We start from the raw sequence: 23787 nt of genomic DNA, 5'->3' as shown, positions 1-23787 counted from the left end.
TCTTTTCGTCTTAAGAAAAAAAAAATTAGTTCTCTTCATATAAGGTACCATATAGGTATAAGGTGTTAAGATATCATACACAATCTTTGCCATAGATACAAAGTATCTTACAAATTGAAATGTTTTATATCTGACGAAAAATAAAACATTTTATTGAAAAATAATATTTTTATAATAATTTTAATAATTTGTTAATTCTTTAGCTGCTATATATTGCCGCCTTTTCTGAATATAATAAATAAGGATGCTTTATATTTGATATAATGTACAACAATGTTATTTTACAGATGACCAGTTCGGAATATATATCGTTCGCAGCAGCTCGTCGAATTCAGGCAGCAAGTCCAGCTTGTTTGACTCGGAGAACTCCAGCAGTTATACATTTCACCAATAGTCAAAAGGTATCCAATGCTGAAAGAATCAAGAAAAAGGTACCATTCCCGGTTACCCGTCATGTCAAGTCCAAGGCCGGCGGTGCCGCCTCTGAAGAATAAGAGTAAAGACAGGCAACCACATAATGGATTATGTGGGTAGTAACGTTAATGTAGCTAAGTTTGAGGAATCGTGTGGTATAGGAGTAATACCTGATGTGGTACAGAAGTAGAAGGACTTTTCCCTGAACAAATAGAAGAGGAAGTCGAGAAGATCATAAAGGAACACAAAAATGAAATATTGGAAAAGAGGTGAGTGAATTTTATTTTAGTTATATATATTTAGTTATATGTAAAACACGCGAGAGAAATTGTTACTTTATAATTACAATTTATTTTATCTAATTAGGTAGCGCTTTAATTCTGGCCCATTGACGCAGCAAGTGCGCAATACTTTAAAATGAGTGGATGGTAAAGTGGTAAAGAATGAATTTGACGTGCAGTTTCTTGATCTATTGGGTCCAAAGATTGACGCTGATCTTGCACCAGCACTTAAACCAGCGAAACAGCCAAAGGACAAGCAGACAAAGGCAACGAAGCCAGAAGTTGCGAAGGAAGTAAGTTATATGTATTGCATATTTTTTTATTGTATTACAAGCTTAGGTTTTCCAAAGCAGCTTTATGCTGATACTTCATCTTTTGAGATTTTCTCTTACTCTATCTTATTCTATATTTTAACTCTTATTTCTTTTGTTATTTGCACTTCGATAAAATTATTATTATTAATATTTCTATTATTATTTACATATGTTGAAAAAATATTTTGAATGTTCATGTTCAACAGAAGATTGATAAATTTTCAGAACAGAAGGAAGCACTGAGCAGTGAGAAGGCAGGGGCGCAGACTATAAGCGAACTCATGAAGACCAAAGTTCACTTCCACAAGCCTGGGGAAAATTATAAGACTGACGGATACGTCGTGACACCAAATACGCATCATCTGCTGCAGAAACATTTGAAAGCCACTGGTGGCAAAGTGGTAACGAGATTCCCGCCGGAACCCAACGGGATTTTGCATATTGGGCATGCGAAGGCTATCAATATCAACTTCGGGTACGTATTATATCTTCTTTGGTCTCGAGAGTGAAATGTATGTACATTGTAAAAGAGATGAATCCCACAGATACGCTGCTGCTTACGACGGGCATTTGCTACTTGCGATACGACGACATCAATCCTGAAAAGGAAGAGGAAAAATTCTTCGTTGGTATACGGGATATGGTGGATTGGCTTGGTTACAAACTAGATGCGATTACACACTCGTCGGATTACTTCCAGCAACTGTACGACTGGGCCGTGGAGCTTATAAAGAAAGGTTTAGCCTACGTTTGTCATCAATCTAGTGAGGAAATGAAAGGTTTTAATCCTCCACGGAGTCCCTGGCGCGATGGACCCATCGAGGAGAGCCTGCGGCTGTTCAGTGTAATGAAAAATTTTTGTTTGAGCGTATTGTCCCCTCTTCTATAATTTATTACTATGGCTGCGTTTTACTTAACGCTCGCAACGCTCTTGAAATCATTTCATCCTTGTTTGTCAAATGTTAAACAAGGACAAATGATGACGCGAGCGTTTCGAGCATTAAGTGGAATGCAACCTATATATACATTTGCCTGTTTATTTGTCTTGAAATAATAGGATACGAAGGGTGGTATGTTGGAAGAAGGGGAAGCGACTTAGCGTATGAAAGTGACTTTGGAGGAAGGCAAGCAAGACTCTGTTGCGTACAGAATAAAATACTCGCCGCATGACCGAACCGGCGGCAAATGGTGCATTTATCCCACTTACGATTACACTCATTGCTTGTGCGACAGCATCGAGAATATCACTCATTTCCTCTACACAAAGGAGTTCCAATCACGAAGGTCATCTTATTATTGGCTGTGCAATTCCATGGACAATTATTGCCGTTCAGTGGAAATATGGCCGATTGAACGTCAATTATACTATAGTTTCCAAGAAGAAAATCGCTAAATTAATACAAGAAGGAATAGTGTCCGATTGGGATGATCTCAGGTACAGTGTAACGAATAATATCTTTATCGTATTAATGATAATTTCATACAAGGCCGATATATGTATGCAACAATTAGGTAGAAGCGGAAAGAGCCATACGGCCGAGATGTTGCAATAATATTCTTCATTTTTAATTTTTTAAATTTCTGGTATAGTGAACCGCGCGCCGATTGTTGGTCTTTACGAATGTAGTCATAACTTAAAGCTATCTATTAAATCGATATTCGATTTGATGATGCTTTACTAATTTTTGGTTTTATTGATGTGTCATCACCTTTTTTTTTTTTATAGATTGCTCACGTTAACTGCGCTACATAGACGTGGATTTCCGCCGGAAGCTATAAATAATTTTTGCGCTCAAATAGATGTAACTGGTGCACAAGCGACTGTCGATCCTGCAACATTGAAAACGGCTGTTACTGACGTTCTAAATCTCACCGCTCTCCCCGCATAACGTTATTACAACATAATCCGCATGAAAATTTACATAAACAAGTAAGAAAATCAGTGTAATAAATGTCTCATATTATGTATGATTAAATATTATAAAAATATTCAGGATTAATAAATATCTAAAAATAAATAAATATTGTTTTAGGCTTAAATACTTTTAATTCTTACAAAAAGGTAAGAATTAAATTATTCTGGTTTATGGTTGGACCAACAATCACAAGAGAAAACGAAGGTTACAATCAAAGAAAGAAAGAAGTCAACAATCATGGCCCAACCTCTTATAAGGGATATAGAGGGGTCAAGAGTAAATCAAATTGTCCGTAATCCAATTCGACTAAAATTGGAGGTTGTTGCAAGATACATAGAGCCTGAGTATGCCTGTCTAATGGCACTTGATGCTCTCACGCAGATAGACATTGTGATAACGTCAATCTGCTGGACCCTAAAATGGAGACCTGAGGATGTGCCTGTCTACCGTCTATCGTTAACAGAGGAACAACAGGCCAGATTAACCCGTTTAATGGCCTCATCGGTTTCGGATCACGTACTCATGTTCATAGGAATGGCGGGATTAATAGCAATGGCCGAGATTAAGCTCACGCAACCCAATGCCAAGTACATCTTTCTTTTATTCCAGTGGCAAGCACTATGTGCGACAACCAATATGGCCAACATATTTGAAAAGGAGATAGATTACGTCAAGCAAATGACTATTTTTCGTGCAATAGTAACCTGGCAGGCTTGGATTAGAACAAAGACCGAACTTCGTAGGACGCTTCTTAATCTAGTCCTCGAGGAGAACGATGAGAGGGAAGCTGTTGTAGTAGGGATGATTGATCGAGTAAGGATGATTCTAAAAGATTTTAACTTCAAGGTGCAAATCATGGAAGCATTCCCTATGACAGGGAGCAGTGCAGTTTTATTGCCAGCGATAGTGAGACAGGCAGTAGAACTGAGAAAGACCGTTTTAGCCCTCAAGGCACTGCACAAGGAAAAGTACCCCTACATCTGGGTGTTCCCTCTAGAGGGAGTGGATCGACTTCATCATCGCAATTATCCCGACCTTTTCTTTGCTGCTCTAAGTCTTGCAACAAAGGGCAGAGATCTGGGAGCAGTAGGCAGATGTATAATGTCTAATCTATCAACCACTATCCCCAGAGCAACTATCATAGAACAAATCAGCCAGCGCATAGAGATACAGCCACAACTGGATGAGGAAACTCAGAAGGGCTTGGAATACTTGGGACTGGATCCAACTCGCCTCTTGGAACAACGCGCTTCCACCCGACAACGAAGAGAAATTGAGGATGAGGATGAGAAAATAGAAGTGAAGGATGAGTATGAGGAAAGAGAAGTGAAGGATGAGTATGAGGAAAGAGAAGTGACGGATGAGGATGAGGAAAGAGAAGTGAAGGATGAGGACACGCCACCTCAGAAAAGGGTAGAACAGAACAGCCCGCAAGAGCACTTCTATTAAAACGAAGAACAATCTTTAATACGAAAGATTTATCTGACGAAACGTTTGCAAATAGGAAGAATAATAATTAAGGTTACCATGATGATTATTCTTTTAAATCCATAATTAAGAAATTCTTTTTATATATATATATAAATTTATATATATAATTATATATATAAATTTTTTTTATATATATAAATTATAGTTTATACGGACTGATTGTCATCGATTTCAATTGATGCTGATTTATTCAAACTGTTGTAAATAAATAATTTCTAACTTTGTAATATTTATCGTCTCCTACTTTAATAATTAATTTTATTCCAAATGTTATAAACCTTTGTTCAAAATAATGAATTATAACAAAAGTAATAAAACAAAAATTATATTCGTTCTATACACATTAACAAAATAAGGATTGTACTTGTCAATTAAATTAATCGGAGTTTGATCGAAAAATAAAGAATGGATTCCCAAGGATTCAATAAATAATTCTTTAATTAATTGATTGTGAGAAATTAATTATTAAAAATTAATTTCACAACTAATTGTTTAAAAAAGTAATTCTTAATAAATAACTGATTAATTCTTTGATGCGATTGAAAATATTTAATTTTCATTCGTCAGAGACCAATCCAGCTCGAGGAGACAGTATGTGCGCGGTGAGCTTAAAGCTAGCGCGACTCGTGGTGAGTTTTGAAGTAAGCTTAAGCTTCGTTTACGACGCGTTGGTGCGTACAGACCGTACAGTGTATGTATATACTTTGTAAATAACATGCTCTTTTAAAGCGCGACGCGATCCGTGCGGGCGTAAGTCAGGTGGGAAACGCGAAAATATCTTGGCGGAGATGATGTTCAGCGATGTCTGCCAACTGAATGAGAGGTAGCGCCGCAAAAATGACACCTAAACGGAAGGCAAGTGTATTTGCAGGTTATGGCATGTGAAGAGATGCGAACTTCTGCGCGTCGTCCTTACTCGCCGTCACGATGACTTGGTTCCTTGTTTTCCTGTTTTTTCTTCGTCAATTTGAAAATCATTGATTCTCCAATCTTTTCGTCTTAAGAAAAAAAAATCCTAGTTCTCTTCATATAAGGTATCATATATAAGGTGTTAAGATATCATACACAACCTTGGCCATAGATACAAAATATCTTACAAATTGAAATGTTTTTATATCTGACGAAAAGTAAATTAAAAAACTTTATAGAAAAATAATGTTTTTGTAATAATTTTAATATTTTGTTAATTCTTTAGCCTCTATTACCGCCTTTTCTGAATTCAATGAATAAGGGTGCTATATATTTACGGATGAAATGTACAACACTACGTCATTTTACAGACGACCAGTTCGGAATCCACATCGTCGAGCAGCTCGGGCTCCTCGTCGAGCAGCTCGTCGAGCTCGGGCAGTGAGTCCAGCTCGTCCGATTCGGAGAACTCCAGCAGTTCCGCCAACAGTCAAAAGGTGTCCGATGCAGAAAGAACCAAGAAAAAGGTGCCGTTCCCGGTCACCCGTCATGTCAAGTCCAAGGCCGAAACAGCGGCGGTGCCGCCTCTGGAGAATAAGAGTAAGGACAGGCAGCCACCGAAGCCCAGATCGTCGGCGTACTCGTCCGAGTCCGAGGAGTCGCCCAGCAAAGCGAAGTCGCCGCAAAAGCGGAAGCCACCGGCTAAACCGAAAGCCACCGCTACCGTGGCACCAGTTGTCAAGACGCAGAGATCTCCCACAAAGCCAGCGCCTGCGTCGGGACAGCACAAAGCTGCACCCGTTTCAAAATCTGCCAATGCCAAGCCTAATAAGTTTTCTAGTGAGTTCGCCATTCGGATTTTGTTTAAATATTTTATGTTCCATTTAATAAAATATGTTTTTGTGCAACTAAGGCCTGTTTGCATGTTATTTTGACTTTAAGTGAGGTTTAAAAATCTGTCTTATCTTTCTTTAAAATCTTGAAAGAGAAAGAGAGAGAAAAAGAGAGTTTTAAGCCTTGCTTAAAATCAAATTAATGTTAGTTCAAAGTTTATTTTTCAATAGTGGAATAAGTTTAGCCTATTTGAACAAAATGAATCTCGGTGCCTAATATTTTTGCGTGAATTTATATACATTTTTTAGTTCATGTAAACTGCTTCGTACAATATTATTAAATTGTTTGTCAGTTTATTTCGTGACATTACGACTCCAGCTTTAATTTAGAATTGTGGATTTTACTTGATGTTCGCAACGCTCGTGAGCATCATTTGACCTTGTTTAGCATTTGATTCAAGAGCGTTGGAAGCGCCAAGTGGAACGCATAGATTTACTCTATTGTTAGCCGTGTATTTACATATTCAATTTCCCTTGTTACTACACATATGTTTCGAAAACAATAGATATTTGACTATCGATATTTTCAGGTTCCACGAGCGCCAACGGTAAACCTCCCGAGAAATCCGGGAAAACGATGGAACCGGTTCAGAAGAAATTGAAGAAAAGTATATTCAGCCCGGAAAATAGCAGCGAAAGTGACAGCGGCGTTTCGGCGAAAATTAGTGCAATAAAGGCAACAAGCTCTGCAAAATGTTCCAAAAATCCACCGGCCAAAGCGAAATTGAGCGACACCAAGCAAAAACCCGCAGCAGCAAGTAGACCCGGTAAATAATTCTGCCTCACTTATACATATTAAGAAACACAAATATTTTGACTTAAATTAAATATAATGTAACTTTTAAATTGTTAAATATAACTTCGACACGCTATTTTCTTACGTTTATCATTTTCTGTAGTCGCGAAGCCTGTGCAACCACAGAAGTCGGACAGTTCGGCGAGTTCAAAGAGCTCCGGCGGCTCGGCGTCTTCGGGCAGCTCGGACAGCAGTTCCGACTCGGAGTCGTCCGAAAGCGTCACCAGCTCTCAGCTTCAACCGAAAAAGAAGGAGACGCAATCTAGTGCACTGACGAGTAGTGCTGTAACGAGTGTGCCGCCTAAGAGGCCCTCGGCGACAGTCGCCCCGGTAAAACCGCAGAAAGCAGTTACGAGACGGCAAGGTTTGTTAAATTCCTTTGCCAGATGCGTTGATTAAAGAAGAAGAAAGGTATGATTTTTCTTAATCATTTCGTTAAACAGGTGCTTTAAAGAGCGACAACGATGGAGATGCATCCGCGAGTGAGAAGGACATGGACGACCGCGAAGCGTCGTCTTCGAAAACGATGGCGAAAGGCAAGCGGAAGCTGCAAACGCGCAAAGGAAGTAAATTGCTCCAGCTACAAGCGAAGGCGGACAGCGATTCCGAGTCTGATACAGGTATAGGGGTATCTCGATAAAAGTTTCATACTAGTTTGATTATTATTATTTTTTTTTTTTTTTAATTGATTTTATCCTAATTTCAAGTTCTTTTGCTCTCAGCAATGATTTTCTATAAAAATTACATCTTATTCACAGGTTTCTATAGAATACCCTAGATCGCTAGCTCCGAGAAATGAAGCGAAGCCGAGTAACTCAGGAGAGGGGATAGTGGCTATCTTTACTTAGTGATGAATTACATTCCAAAACGTCAGTCAAAAGTTTAACCTATATTATTAAATGCACAGTAATGCTACTTCATGAAGTACTGCTTGTGATCACTGGGTACAAGTATGGCGTCCCGGCTTCAATTCAACTGACAAACTATAGTACGTTAGCGATCTAGCTATTCTATAGAAATCTGATCTTACTACACACTCATTTTTTATTCGAGTTTTTTTTTTGCTCATGATGGTACCACAATATTCTGGTAAAAATACGATAGCATACGAGTGTACTCGTAAATTGCACTAATTCTGATTCGTTGAGAGTAGCTGAGAGCAAGAGGAGCGCGAGCAAATCGCCCGTCAAACGCGCCGGGCCGTCCGCTGCCGCCAGACAATCCTCCGGATCCGGTAGATCAACGCAGAACAGTAGTGCCTCCAATACTACAAGTAGCAGAAATCAGGCGTCTTACACTCGAGCGCGAGCAGCGAAGGAGCGTGAGTGCCCGCTGGCTGCGTCCTGCGATTCGCGGGGTCACCTCTCCGGAAAGCTCGATTCGCACTTTACTCTGGAAGCGTGCCCGCTGTATCACAATACCACGCCCCAGGCTTGTGTGTAAGTTGCATTCCGGATTCTCCGGTGGTTGAGATTGATAGTGATGTTAACCTTCAAATGGCACACTTCTTTCGAGCGTCCACTAATGGAACACTGGTGCCGCGATTATCCAGCGAATAGCCGCGACAGATACTTTGTGAAAATGTCAACATGTCAAAAATTTTCGCGGTGCGAATTCGCACTCTTGTATTATTTGAAGATTAAATTAAATTGAAAGACACATGTGTTGATGGCAATTACATAAAATGATACTGGCTTTTCCAGAGAGTTCCATAAAGAGAGAAAGAAACGGGAGGACGAACGTAAGAAGGCGATAATGAATCTAGCCAAGAAACCCAAGGGCGTTCATCAAACTACCGAGCAACGCAATTATCAGCTTAAAGTGCGAGAGATGAGGAACAAATGGAAGGGTAACACCGGCGACGGTAATGAAAGCGACAGCGGCGGTGAATTGCAGGGGAACGAAAAGGACAAGCAGCCCCGGCTGAACAATCTCACACCTGATTATGACTTGAAACTGTTTATGGAAGCCCAGGCGATAGCCAGTGAAAAAGTCGTAAGTATTCAATTTATATCGCGAGTAATATAATATTACATCACAAATAATTGATATCTAATTAGAATTTAAATTGTTATTTTTATTATTTATTATAAATATAAATTTTAATTTTGATATAACGTTTTTTTTCAAGTGTATACAACTGCGTTGATAGAAAAATAACACTAAAGTCTTTAGGATTGATTTCCTTTCATTACCTCAAAAATACCCATTTTTGACTTGTCATTTTTCTATCAACGCAGCGATATTGCGCTTTTCTGCTATACATGAATGCATATTTTACATTTAAGGAAAAGGAGTTGCAAGAATTGGACTACGATGGAGAAGGTAGAAACGGTGGTGGCACCAGGGTCGTGGAAATGGGAAAATGGGAAATGGAAGTTTGGTATCAAAGCCCATATCCCGAGGAATATAGCCGTGCCCCGAAGCTTTATCTTTGCGAGTATTGCCTGAGGTATGCGAAAAGCCGTCAAGTTTTGAGGAGACATCGAGAAAAGTGTTTGTGGAGGCATCCACCAGGACACGAAGTATACAGGTAAGCATATTCCTCGTAAGCATACATAGATAAACTCACGTTTTATATCACAAGACATTTTTAAAGATAAAACAAGATAATTTTTTAAATAAATATCTACGAAATATCAGCGAATATAAAGATTAAAGGATATTAACAATAAATAATTCAATTTCTCTCTTTAATATTTCTTTTTATAATATTTCGGAATACATTTTTTGGCTAAAGTTATGCAACGTTTATAATACAGATGATCTGTGCGATCCAAGTTATCAGCATGTCTCATTTGTCGTTTTACAGAAAGGACAAGATAGGCGTATGGGAAGTGGACGGTAAGCGATATAAGCAGTATTGTCAGAATCTCTGCCTGCTGGCGAAATTCTTTCTGGATCATAAAACGTTATACTACGATGTCGAGCCGTTTCTTTTCTACGTCATGACGATCGGCGATTCTGAGGGCTGTCACACCGTCGGTTACTTCAGCAAAGTGAGTACATGTCTACCCAATGAAATTCACCATATCGAATTTTCGGTGTTCGATTCGTGTGGAAATATTTCGTTAAATTGTTCCGCGTTGTTGTCTCTCTCGAATGTCGAGATTCTAACTGTATAAGAACATCGCGCCGTAACGAACGCGCTCTCGCGAAGCCCCCGAAGGCATCGAAAGTCTCCCGTCAATCCGAAATACGACGGAGCCCCGACGTGCTCCATCGTTTGCTCTACAGTGTCTACACGATCCCGGGACTTTCTTTCCGCGGCTTAGCCGGCTCCCAGCCACCCTCCCCCTCCCCCTTCCCGTCGCCCCTCGTAATGGCATCCACGTAGCGTGCACGGATTACGCGAACAAGGGTGCGCCTCGTAGAGAAGAGGGTGTCTCGTATCTCTGACCTTTCTTCACTCCCTCCTCTCCCCTTCCCTCTCTCCTCTTCTCACCTCCCTCTCGTCGCCGCCGCCGCCAGACCTGGCGTACGCGTACACACGTTGCCCCCGAGGAGAGCGGAGCGTGGGTGGGAAACCACGCACGCCTATTTACCGCGGAACACAGCATCGCCGGGAGTCTCGAAATCTTTACCGACGTTCAACGACCTCTGACCCTGGCAAGACGCGCCGCCAATCCGCGCCTCCGCTCCCCCCCGGCTCTATCCAACCCCTTTCCTCTCTATCTCCTTTCCCCGTTCCCTCTTCCTTCCGTGAGGACGTGGCGAAAATTTTCTCCGCGGACTCGACCTTTTCCCTCGTCCTCCCTAATTCCTTTGTCTCTCGCCCGGGGGGGACGTCTATCCCTCCGCGCGACCGGCGATCCGTCTCCGTCTCGAGAAACTTCCTTTCTTCTATTTCTCTCTCTCTCTCTTTTTCTTTCTCTCTGTTCTACAGAGAAAGAAATCCCCGTCCGATGAACGCGGAGCGAGATGAAAGGGTGGATTATCCGTTCTACAAATTGTTGACGCCAGCGTCTTGACGAGCGGACCGTTTTGTCAGACCTTCAGCACTTGTCGTTCAATCGACTCGATTGTCTCATTTCGTTCTATTATACAGGGCATCGTACTATCCCGCGGACTCTCTGACCAACTTCGGAGTCGATGTCCCCTCGGAGAGGGAGAGACTCGAGGCGCGCTTATAGTCGTTATAGTTCGATAATTAGCCATTCCGCAAATCGGCTGAAGAATGCGTCGTCAGAAAAGTGATTAAAGTGGGACATAGAATGTTTTTGATCGATTTTTTTTCTCTTTGACTCATCGCTTCTGAACGAATGGAGTGTCGCAAGTAAATTTAGAAATTTTTCGTTTCTTACTTTTTCGCAGCCGGAAATTCAATTTCAGTAATTTTCATTCGTCGCGTTTATTGAGGCGCGTTTAATTGATAAAAAGTAAAAGAATCTCAGAGACGATCAGTAAAAAGCTTGTGTCAGACCACGCATTGGAGATTGAGAATTGCGAATTACAGATTAAAAAATTCAACTAATTAATACAAAACGGATTAAAACTGAAATCTGATTGGTCAAATTGTAATCTTCAATTCGCAAATCTCAATCTTCAGTGCGTAATCTAAATTCTAAAGTATACGAGCTTAATTGGCTCGATTGACGTACTTTTGCATTGCGATGCGAATTCATGCAATCGACTTGTGCGCAATCGATCGAAGACGTCACGCTTTGACAGCACAAATTGCATGAAACATCTAATCTTTTATCGTTACCGCCGAGGGTGTCGAATCGCGTTATGTCCCGCGTACAAGAGGGCGTGTCCCGACCTCCGTGAAATATTCAGTTAAGTCCCCGAAGTATTCCCTTCGTTCAGAATTACATCGTGGCATACGTGAGCATCTCCTCTCTCTCTTTCTCTCTTTCTGTAAATCTCGTATACGAGCCACTTACCCCTCAATCTAAAATTATGTTTCAACTTTAAATGTCAGTTTCAACGAGGATATAATTGGTGATGCCTTTAAGCGGGACCGTTCCGAATCTCGAAATAATCGCGTCGTGCGTCACACTCTTTGATCAACTTTCGGATAAGATGCCCCCTTAAATCGGGAACAATGCCCTCTGTCGTATCTATACCTCGAGATCCAGGACAGAGGTATATATATGTAATTGCGGGCACACGTTACACGCTCGCGCTCGCGCGCGCGCACGCGCGCGGATACGGATCCCTTTACCTGCGAAAATAGACTGACATTGGTTCCCGTTTCACGGGTATTAATATCTATTAATATCGACGGCGATCGCGTCCCGACGCATCTCCTCTGCCGGCCGACTGGCAAATTATGTTACACTCCGTATAAAAGGGCGTAACTCGCTTCCTGCATCCGCAGCGGTGGCAGGCAGCGGCGGGTGGTGGCGGCGGCGGCGGCGGTGGCGGCGCGAAGTCAAAATCTTTATAGACGTTCAATGACCCCGACCCTGGCCAGACGGTCGCAGGGTAACGCCGGCGGTGGCGGTGGCGGCGGCGGTGGTGGTAGTGGTAGTAGTAGTAGTGGTGGTGGTGGCGACGGCCGGGACACGAGGGATGAAGGGTGCGAGCGAGAGAGAGAGAGAGAGGAGCGCGGTGCGAGAGAGGGATGAGGGTGGCCCTGCTGCTGGCGTACGTACGCTATGCACGCTCGCTTCAGTAGACCAGGTGGAGAGAGGAGGGTGGTGGCGCAATGGGGCCAGGGGAGGAGGGTGGTCGGGGCGGCTGGGTGGTTTAGGCGGTTGGCCGATGGCGGGTGGCCCCGGAGAGGTGGTAGTCGCTGCCGCGGAAGGGGTTGTGCCGACGGTTGCGGCGGCGGGTGTCGGCGCAGGAGGGGAAGGAGGGCGTCGCCTGCCGCGTCGGGTCGTCAACCTTTCTGCGGCACTGCGACGTCGTCGGGGTCGTTATTATTTCCTCCTCTCTTCCCTCCCTCCCCCCTCCCGCTCCTCTTCCCCGCTCTCCTTCTCTCATCCTCCTTCTGCATGGGTCCCAGCGTGTCTTTGCACGCTCTAGTCGTCGTCTCTCCATCGCTCTCCTTTCCCCCGTCCTTCCGGTACCACCTTCTTCGAGGTGGCGCGTGTTGTTCTCCTCCTCCCGCGTCTTCTCCCCCCCTGTGTGTGTGTGTGTGTGTTCCGTCCTTTCCGTTCGGCTCGTCTTAACACGCTCCTTCGGCGCTACCCTCCGGTGCTTTCGATCCATCTTCGTATCCTTTCCTCGTTCGTTCGTTCGTTCGCTCGTTCGCTCGCTCGCACGGGCTTCCGAGGTCGCGCGAAGATCTCTCGCCTTCAACGATCGCTCATGCGTGTACACTCGTTTTCCCTCTTTCTCTCCCGCTTTTCTCCACCTCGGATATAAGGTAAGCAGTTCGCGCGCGCGGCGGTGCAGCGTCTTTTATCTTCACATTCTACTTGTCTTCTTACACAAGCTTCTTGTCTCCTCCTTTCTCGATCCATCTCCTCTTGTCGCACGCGCGTAACTCTCGCAATAATCATTCACGCGAGAGCTTGCCCGATTACTCTTCATATTCTTCATATCGCCTTAGCGTGTTCAAAATATTAACGTTATGATAATATTAATGAGTTTAAAGTATAACGTAAATATATTGACCGTTTCGAACGCCATTCGGCTAACGAGGAATTTGTTGTCAACGCCGACCCGACCGACGTGAGACTCGGACGCTTACCGCTAAACTCGAGGCGGATATCTGAGCCTCTTTACATCCACGATTACACCGTCCTCCGTCGGTCGTCCCGTTCTCCTCCTTCACCGATCTTTCTAATACGACACCGCCGCTCGATCGCGGTGACTATCGGAGTCGATATTGAATTTCCAAGCGCGTCCGCCTGTCTTTGAGCGCCCGCAACGTTCCACCGACCGGTTTCGCTCGCTCGGCTTCAACCCCTCCGTTCCCCGCGTGTGCTCGCGTTTCCTCGCGTCGAATTTCATCCCTCTCACTCCGCGCACTCGCTTTTCCATCATTCTCGCCGCCGTCGCTGCCGCCGCCGTCGCGATAAACTGCAATGTCGCCGTCTCACCTTGAACCGTTGCGGAACAGCTATACCATCATCTCGAGTGGCGAGATCACCCGAGATTTCTCAGAGTGGCCGAAACAGTAGGAATATATATTGCTCAACTTCCCTCTCCCGCTCCTTTCCGTCGAATAGTCTCTCTCTTTGAGTGGTAGAAATCGCCGGGGAATCGCGAGCGGACCACGCTTCGCGACATCCGGACCCTGGATTTCATTGACCATAACCGGCGTGGGTGTGGATTAGCCGGGGGATGGTATCATTCCGCCGTCATCCCCGCCGGTCTCCGGATTACGAGCTGTTCGTCTTCCTCCCGATCCCTGCGGACGCAAGGAGAATGACGGAGTTTACACAGCTGGCCGGCGGGGAAAGACGGCCGTTTCTCGAGGATGAATTCAGTCTCAACAGTCTTGCTCTATAGCATCTTTTCTTTTCTTGCACGACTGGAAAATCACGCAATTATTTTCAATTTATATATAAGTATAACGAAAGAACGACGATATTTTATTACGCGCCTCGAGATCGGAGTCTCTTCCGGGCGACTAATAAGAGTGCCTGCAGGAATCAAACGCACAGGCTGCAATCACAATCTACTCGCGCAGGATATATATAGTTATATACTAATGACAACGTCGTTCAGTCCAGCGACTCGAAGGTATGTAGGTACGTACCTCCGGATTCAAGCTTCTGTTCTCGATTTTACACTCTCGGGAGTCTTTCTTATATAAAGATACATAGAAACGACGCAATTTAAATCCCCCAACATAGTTCAGAATCATCGTTCGTCACAAGTCCCGCATCATCTCTGTCGTAAAAGTTGTCCGATTCTCCGCCCGCCCTCCCCCCCTCTTCCTCCTCCTCCTCGTCGTAACTTGACCTTGTGACTATTCGAACCATTTCGACATTTTAAACGCGACGCGGTCGTTGACCTCCCCGGATAACTCGGTCGTTGACCTTGAGCCATCTCTGGCCGTTGACCTCGCGGGTGCGTCGCGGCCGTCGACCTTCGGCCGGGGTGCCGACGTTGAACTTGGGTAATCGCGCTCTTCACCTTGAACGGTGCGAAATCGGCCGTTCTGCGGATTTATCAAGGATTTATTCCGTCCGTCGTCGATTTCCGTCGCCGCCGTGTGTCGTGCAGTATACGCGGCGCTCCCTCGCCGCGCGCGTTAACCGCGCATCTCGCACTCCTCGCTCCGCGAAGGTGCAGGAATTCCTGATCGAGCCCAAGGCAGCCGAGCAGAAATTAAGAGGGTCGGATCGCGGCGTGAACGTTTACAGCTTCCGCCGTGTTTACTGAGACATGAAGACGAGAGCTTGTTCTTCCGCCATTCTCGAGGCCTCTTCCCGGCGTCTCCCCCGCGCGCCAGCGTCTATTTGTTCGCAGCACGAGATAATGCGCTTCTTACGCGGCTGCCGCGAGTAGGGATAATTGGGCCGAAGGCCGTTGCCGATGAGCGTCAAGTATCTTGGAACGGAATTTTGACGTTAATAAACTGAACGGACGAACGAATTTTTAGAAGATATAATGTCAGATATATTGAGACTCGCCAGGGAATCGATAAGAGAAAGATTATTAAGATACAATTCTTGATAAAGAATCCAAATAATTTAATCCCTTAGCTGTGGCATGCAAGGGGCTTGCCGATAAGTAAGACGGAAATGCACTGCAATGCAATTACGATATATCTATCCGATTTACTATCTCCGTATTAATCTACATGTATCTATATGTGGAGAAACGAGATCAAATATTAATGGCAGAGACTCGATTATTTATTTAAAACTTTATATGTTTCTTCTGTAAATGTCTCGGCTCGCGACGGGGCGGAGGTATATATACGGCGCGTTTGCTGTAAAAATATAATTACGCGTTTCAATCATAATAAATTCACGTCCGGATTTCCAATCGAATTCGAGTCTTAAAATGAGTCTAAACATACCCCCATCGCGAGACCACTGTATTTGCGATTGCGCCTTTGCCCGAAATATCAGCCGCGCCGCGGCTGCAGCGCGCGCGACTGTGCGGTTTTTAATCGGGCTGTATAATTAAAAATCGTGCTCGATTGGATATCCCGAAAAGGCGAAACGCGTGTCACACGAGATCCAGGCGGAAACCGGTTCTGGGGGCCGACAAGTCCCCCCCCCCCCACTCCCCCCAGGTGCGAAGGTGCCCGTTTTCCGATCCTGAAATCCTTGCATCGTCCCGCGTTGACCGAGGACGCGCGCAGCATGCGCGACGCTTCTTGCGAGTAGAAGAAAAATTTTGATAGTTCACTCCCCTAATCCCCGGATTCGTTGACGAGTATCGAATAATCGCCGTTGTAATCGAGAGAGAGGTTCTCGTTTATCTTTTAATCATAGATATCTAATCATAGTTCTTACTGCGTCTCTATGCTTTTAATATTGCCGGGCTTATAATAACCGGGAAGACATATCGGGCACACCTATATTAAGTCCAGTATTCGTGCTGCAACATTCATTTTCGGTCGAACCGTGTTTATCTTTCCTTTTCTAATTTCTTTTATTGTACGAAGATAGCTCTCGATCGTCGTGTGACCTACAAATCGTTAAGTATTTAGTACAATTTAATAATGTAATCTAAATACAGCTGAAATATTCTGTGCTACATAAATAACTGGTTCGTTTTTTACATTGTCAGCACATTTTCTATCTTTTCTATTTTTATTTTTCCAATTCTTTTCCCATTACTCTATCCTTAAAATTTTAACCCACTATACTATTAAAAATATATATACTATAAAATATATATAATATATATATATTTAAAAAATATATAAAATTTTGTGTGTATTTTTGTATACAATAAAAAATATATTTTTAAATATTAACAAAATCTATGATGAGCCAGAAATGAATGATGCATGAGTAACGCGCGTATATTTTTATGTGTTCCAACATCAATTTCTTAATTTTATTCACAAACTTATATCTGTAATTTACTTTCGAAATACGACAACATCGATACATAAGAAATTTCGCGACGTAACAAACGTCACGAAGGGACGAACGAGTGAATCGAGTCGCAACTCGGGTTCCAGCGACTGCTCGGCCAGACGGTCCCGGGCATTCGACTCTCAGGAAGAGAGCGGCAGGAGTGTGCGGGAAGCACACGAGTAAACGAGACGACGGCGTATCCTCTTACGCAGGTATTCTAGACGGTGTAACCAGTGCGAAGGGGATAGAGAAAAAAAAATAGGAGGACGACGACTGTCTCGGCGAGACGTGCATGTGTCGAATACCGGTAGCCGCGCACGCTGTTGCCTACGTACGATCTTTAAGTTAACGATCGTAAGAACGAGGAGAGATCGGGTAGGTCCTGACAAAGTTCTCGAAGAGAGAATCCCGTCACGGACGGGACTTAGGAAAAATTGGGAAGACCATCGTCCAAGTCGAAGAAGGAGCACGGAGTATCCGTGTAACGCCTGAACGCGAAAAAAGAGAGTCGACGACGCAGAAACGGAGATCCCACGCGATTTTCCGAGACTATCGATCGCCTCTCTCGTTAAAAAAACGTATAGAGGCTTCGCGAGCGCGCGCGCGCGCGCGAGAAAGAGAGAGAGAGGGTAAAGGAAGAATCCTCCCGTTCCTCGCGCGCGCGAATTTTCATTCGCCCGATAAAACCCGGGGGTCTGCTCATTCGCAGCTGCGATACTACTTGCGTGCTATCTGAGTAAATTCGAGCCGGAGCAATATTTGTGCGTCTATGTGTACTCGCATTCGAAACGCAAGCACGGCGCGGTATTATTTTTCCTGCATCAACGAGATACCTGTTCCCGACGGAGAGGGTGAGAGAGAGAGGGGGGGGGGAGAGAAAGATGGATATTCTTCTCGACGTGGGAGTTCGGTGAAATTCAATCCTCGTCCAGATAGGGACGGCGATAACGAAAGAAAATAAGCGTCGAATAAAAGCGTTGTCGATACATCGCGAACTGTATAGCCGAAACTACTCGATCGCAGATTAGAGCTATAAATTAATTGCACCTTCATCGCTAATTTATTCCGAGCGACGTAATTCACGCAGTAATATATAATAATTCCAAAGTAATCATAAATCATAATAATTAATGAAAGCGCACGCAGCAACGAGAACTTCCGATCGATCGTCCACTTGAAATTTTAGTCTTTGCAAAATTTTCGTCGCAGACTCATATACTTGAAATTTAAGGCCCGGTTAATTTTACAAATGTAAAATCAACTTTAATCTCAGTTTAACTTACTGCACACGGAGAGAATTTTATTTTAAAGTTTACCCTGAAAATCATGTTAATCGTGGGACAACATAGTATTTCGACGAATTTTATGTGATTTTTGCACTATAATTTTCTTTAATATGCACTACAACAAATTTATTGTAGTGCACAGTAAAAAAACAGAGAAAATCACATAAAATTATCGAAATATATGTTGTCCCACGATTAACATAATTTTGAGGGTAAATTTTAAAAGGAAATTCTCTCCACGTGTGTTTATCACTTTTTAATTAATAGATTAGAGAAAGATAAAGCGAGTTGAATTTCGAGATTTAAATTGAGTTAACCGTGAATTGTGAAACCGGACCTAAAATGTTAAACATTGTTAACGAAGTTTTTAACATAAAAATATATAAAATATATAAATAATAATTACCGTGCGACAATCAAATCGCCATCGCGATACGGAAATGAATGTAAATCTAAATTTTCGCGAAAGTATCAGATCCATTGCGCCTGCCAGCCAATCGGGGATCCCGGTGGTCGCAGAACGTGAAAGTCGCGAGATAAAACACCGACAGGATGTTTCCACTTTGGGCGGGAAAGGGCGTGAAAAATCGGCGGACGCGGTTTCCGTGGAAACGCGACGATCCACGGTCGCTCAGGGCTCATTTGCCTAACTTCCGGCGGTGCGCCAGTTAGCCCGTCACGGACGGCTCCGCGCGTTATATATCCTGAATAATGCATAGGAAAGCGGTGGAGCGAGAAGGAGGGCGCGGAAGGACGAGAAAGGAAGAGAGAAGAGCGGGCGACGAAGAAGACGGGGGAAGAAGATTAAGGGAGAGGAGAGAGAGAGAGAGAGAGAGAGAGAGAGAGAGAATCTGGTCGACGTACCTGCGCCCTTCACTCGAGCGGTTTGGACCTGTGAAGGGTCCGACGAGAGAAAACCGTCCGGCGTATATATAATATAATAAATAGACAGACGGGGGTCCCTCTCAGTCGGGCATTTATATCCCGCGCTTTATGCCGGGGCCGGAGAGAGGAGAGGCGAGTGGCGGGAAAAAGGCGAGGTAGACCGAAATCCTTGGTCCACGTCTGAGCCTCTTGTTGGCTGAAAGACGATTGGCGAGAGCACGATGAACATTCGTCGGGAGCAAAAATTTATACCAATCGAGATGACCGGAATACCTATAAAATTAGCTTTCATGATTTCGTTATTCTGCCTCTAATTTGGAGTAGATAACGTTAGGATCAATGCGCATTGTGCATCAGATGTAGCGGTCGCTCGGTTGGGTTTCTCGCGCATTCGTTAAAAGCTTCCCTCTTGTTCCGCACGGACGATTGCACCAGCCTTGACAGGAAGATCGATCGCGGCGATCGGAAGTATCCCTTCTCGCAATTTCATAATCCGACGGACGGAGTCACGGAGGAGCAGAATGTCGGGAATTCTTCGAGAAGCTCTCCCCCCAGGAGCGAGTCCTCTCTCTCAGGGACTCGGAAGGAGCGGCGATCAGCGCGGGGGAGGAAAGAAGGACGAGGAGGCCGACAGGGGGAGGAGGAGGAGGATTTTCCAGGAGACGACGAGAGCTCCCGAGGCTCCGAAGGAAGGAAGAACAGACGGAGAGCCTCCCGGACGGACGGAAGAAAAGGATCGGAGTGCGGGAAGAAGGGTCGGCCGCGCAGGGAACCACCACCGCAAAAGGGAGGAAGCGAAAAGGATGAAAGAGACGGCGGTGGTAGACGAGACGAGACGGGCAGACGGGCGGGCGGGGTACGAGGGTGAGAAGGACGAAGGACACGAGGGTCGGGCAATTTTCCTTAAAAATATCCCGCAGACGGTGGCCCCCCCGAGAGAGCGAGAGGGCGAGGAGAGACGGCTAAGGGCGGCTGCTGGGGAATTGCAGGCAGGCAAGCAGGCAGGGATAAGGGAACACGGAGGGGGGGGGGAGGAGGGGAATGACGTAGGGTAGTACCGTCAGAGAGAGAGTAGTACGCGTAGTAGTAGTAGGAGATCGTCGATACTATACGCGCCTCGCTTCGTTGGGAAGAGGTTGGGGTAGGCTCGCCCTCCGCCGCCATCCGTTCAACTCTCTAGCCATCCCCTATTCCCTTATCCGCCCCCGCGTCCTTCCTCTCGCGCTCTCTCGCACTCTCTCTCTCTCTCTCTCTCTCTCTCTCTCTTCCTCTCTGTCTCAATTTCTCTCTCTCGCGCTCATTCTCTGCCGGTCTCTCAGTCTCTCTTAACCGGCAAAACCTCGCCCCGACTGGGGTCGATCGATGCCAGACAGTACTGCTGTTCGCGCGACCAAATCCCGCCGAATGTACATCCACAAGAGTGTTCCCTGCGATCTCTCCCCCCTTTTCTCCGTTCCCGACGACGTTCTTTGACGACAGCTCTGTTCTGACCCCGTCCCCTCCCCTCTCCCCCGTGGAGAAAGAAGTCCACGTTGGCATACTTATCGGGATCTCGGCGGCGCAATTATAATGCCCCCGTCGATAGGAATCTGGGATTTGGATATACTCTCTCCCGTGCACAGTCGCTGATTCGAACGTTTACGCTAACGATTACGATAACGACGCGAGAAATTTCGGGGACGTCGTCCCATTCTCCTTTCTCACGGAAGGAAAATCCGCGTGCACTCCCCCGTTCCTCGTTACGTCCCCGTGACGTGTGTACGTAAATCGTGTGCGTGAATGGAGTTAAAGCGCCCACACATGGGCGGCGGTGAGTGGCTCGTCTGCAGAATTAATGGACTCCGGACTGCCTCAATGATCAGCTATCGATCGGCTCGCCAGATTTTCACAGTCTTGAGTCATCTCCCGACTCAACTGTAGAGCCGGCCGGTTCCCGCGGATATTAAATATTAAATGTTACATGAACACATTTTCTTCGAGTATCATAAAATAAACGAAATTTGAGATCTCAGCAAAGAAACGTAAAAGATAATAAAGTTTAGGGTGTGTTCTGGAAAAACACACCCTATATGAACTTTATTATCTTACACGTTTGTCGTTGGTTTGCGACAAACTTTTATAGGAACGATAGATCTCATTAAATCGAACAATTTTTGTTAAGAAGTAATCATATCCGGTGAAATTTCTTTAAGATCTCCTTAGGCATTGTCGAACATTGTTGTATCTCGATTTTTTCCCATGAGAGCATGTCAAAAGTTTAGTGTACTCGATCCCACTCGATACCCAAAATGAGCTCATTAACAGAAAAAAACTTTTAAAATTTTTCAGAGGATGCGTGTCAGTCAATGCATCGTAGATGCAATGCTTGTAATGAGATTGCAGGTCGCCATTTTGAACATTGGTTGTACTAAAGTAAACAAAATAAAATTTTAAAAATATTTTTATATTGTAATGTATCTTTTTTTTTAATTCATTCTAAATCCTATAGAAATCAAACAGCGTTCAATAATTAGTTAAAAATTACAACTGATGCCTTAGCGTCTTAAAGAGGCGTCGCCAAACATAGGTTACTTAATAAAAATTGTACAAGTTATCGAGATTTAGCGCCTCTTTAAGTTTTGTCGCAACTTCCTAAAAATACTCCTATATATAAGGTAAACGTATCAATGGCTGAACATGTATCTATATATCTGAACACGTACACAAAATTTATTAACCTCAAATACTTTTTTTATTATAATATCAAAATTTAATTGTAAAAATATTTAAAGATTACAATTAAATTATAATATTATGAAAAAAATCACTTAAAAATAAATTTTTATGTACTTGTTCAGCTATAGATACACGTTCAGCCACTGATACGTTTACCTTACATCGCCATACACATTTGTTAGTCTCATTATTTCTTTCGTACAGTGATTGATACGATCGAGTAGGCAATTATTCAGAATCTGTCTTTTACCATTTTACTGGATGTCGTCGAGCGCGCACATTATTGAAACTTGCGAAAGTCTCGAGGGGGAGAGAGGCGGCTAAGAGCATCATCTCGCGGCGGCTCGGATCGAGCGAACTTGGACGGTTTTTTCCGTTCTTTTTTCCGAATGGACCACCGGATCGATGGCCGCCGTCTATACAAGGTGTCTCGAAAGAAGAAGAGAAAATCGTAAGGCGTACGAGTTCTTGTATCTGCTGAGTCGTGTCGGTCACGTTTTTATTTTTGCGTTCCTTTTTTCCATTTGTGTACCTTTCGCAACGTGCGACGAAGGAATCGGCACGGTCAGTTGTAACAGCGGGAGAAAAAAAAGGGAAAACGAGAAACGGCAGTAATTGATAGATCTCTTCTGTTTCCGCGGATCCGACAAAAGAGTACGGTCAGGTAATAATGGTTCCGGGCACAGGATTTGGGAAGGACCGGGAGTGCGCAACGAACATAAGCCGAAGCCATAGTTCGACCGTCCGTTTTTTTTTCGAAATCCAGTGGCCTAACCGTCTGTGAGACGGCGCCGCCCATTGTCTGCGCAAGAATTTTTCTCTTGACGTGCCGGACCATATGTACCATATATATATATTGTAATCCCTCGGCAAGCCCCGTGATAATTTCCCGGCCTCGCCGCCGCGCCGCAAGCCCGCAAATTCGCCGAACAATTTCTCCGCAGTGACGAGAGAGAGCGTTGGAGGCATTGAAGCGCCACTTATAATACAATTCATTCACCTTCCCGTCCCGCAAACGGTATATCACATACATTGTAAAATTAATCGGGCTTTAATGAACTCGCGAGAGGCCACGTGTCGGGTAGTTGCGTCTCTACACGGTGTCCCCGTTCGACCGCGGTCGCCGACGCGACGACGTCGACGCGGGCGTATACATAAGCGGGCCGCGACATGCTAATGCCGGAACGTGACGTTAAGCGGCCGATCTAGTCTGGCAGGCGGAAGAGAGTTTCGCGTCACGATTCGTAGAAAGAGAGGAGCTGTCGAATCGCCTCTCGACGACCATGCCGCGGCCACGCCGCGGCGCGATGATAACTCGTCGCGGCGCCTAAACGGGTGCGGGAAACGCCCGCGCGCGATAAGACTTCGCGTACACCCCGTGTGTTAACAGGAACGCTTTGTTCGGCATAAAGAAAGTGGAGGAGGAAACTCCGGTGCATCTAAATATAGAAGTGACTGTCGCTGAGGAGAGTTGCGCGGCCGTTAAGCCACGATCACGCCGCGCTCCTTTCGCGCATGACCGAGCGATTCGTGATAATTCATACGTATGCCACCTAATTCTCGCATATCTCACTTTTAATTCCCGGACTCACGTTTCCCGCAACTGATACTTCAACTGATTTTCCGTGGAAAGATGGTATTCCAGTCTTTACATCGTCAACCACGACTGATGCTAATTCTTAAACATTCCGTCATCTCTGAGTAAGCATTTCCTGACGTACAAAAAAAAAACAACTCTTGACAATGTACGAAAAATAATGAGAAGGGGATTGGGAATGTAAAACAGGCTAACCACATTCTATAATTCTCGAGAAAATACTAATAATTACATATATCTGGATAATTGCAGGAATATCTACTAATAATAATCAAAATCAGCTAGAATTGTTATCAATTTTTCACTAATATCAGTAAAATTATAGAAGAAATTAGAGGAAAGGGAA

At 44.5% G+C, this 23787-nt stretch overlaps 1 protein-coding gene and 1 pseudogene across 1 annotated transcript in view; both read left to right on the top strand.

Moving 5' to 3' along the window:
* Window positions 1-3131, top strand: part of LOC105456079 — a 4067-nt pseudogene extending 936 nt beyond the window's left edge.
* Window positions 3132-5025: 1894 nt separating this feature from the next.
* Window positions 5026-23787, top strand: part of LOC105456062 (histone acetyltransferase KAT7) — a 39505-nt gene continuing 20743 nt past the window's right edge. Inside the window, 9 exon segments of the mRNA XM_011699836.1 lie at window positions 5026-5271; window positions 5697-6165; window positions 6749-6985; window positions 7118-7378; window positions 7458-7634; window positions 8168-8453; window positions 8718-9009; window positions 9303-9547; window positions 9827-10013. Coding sequence (XP_011698138.1) covers window positions 5233-5271; window positions 5697-6165; window positions 6749-6985; window positions 7118-7378; window positions 7458-7634; window positions 8168-8453; window positions 8718-9009; window positions 9303-9547; window positions 9827-10013 — 2193 coding nt within the window. The 5' untranslated portion in view covers window positions 5026-5232.

Source organism: Wasmannia auropunctata, unplaced genomic scaffold, assembly GCF_000956235.1.
Source record: "Wasmannia auropunctata unplaced genomic scaffold, wasmannia.A_1.0 LD335787.1, whole genome shotgun sequence".
In the NCBI taxonomy this organism is placed as follows: domain Eukaryota; kingdom Metazoa; phylum Arthropoda; class Insecta; order Hymenoptera; family Formicidae; genus Wasmannia; species Wasmannia auropunctata.
Note: the sequence above shows the minus strand (reverse complement) of the source record. Positions and strands in the feature narration are given on the sequence as shown.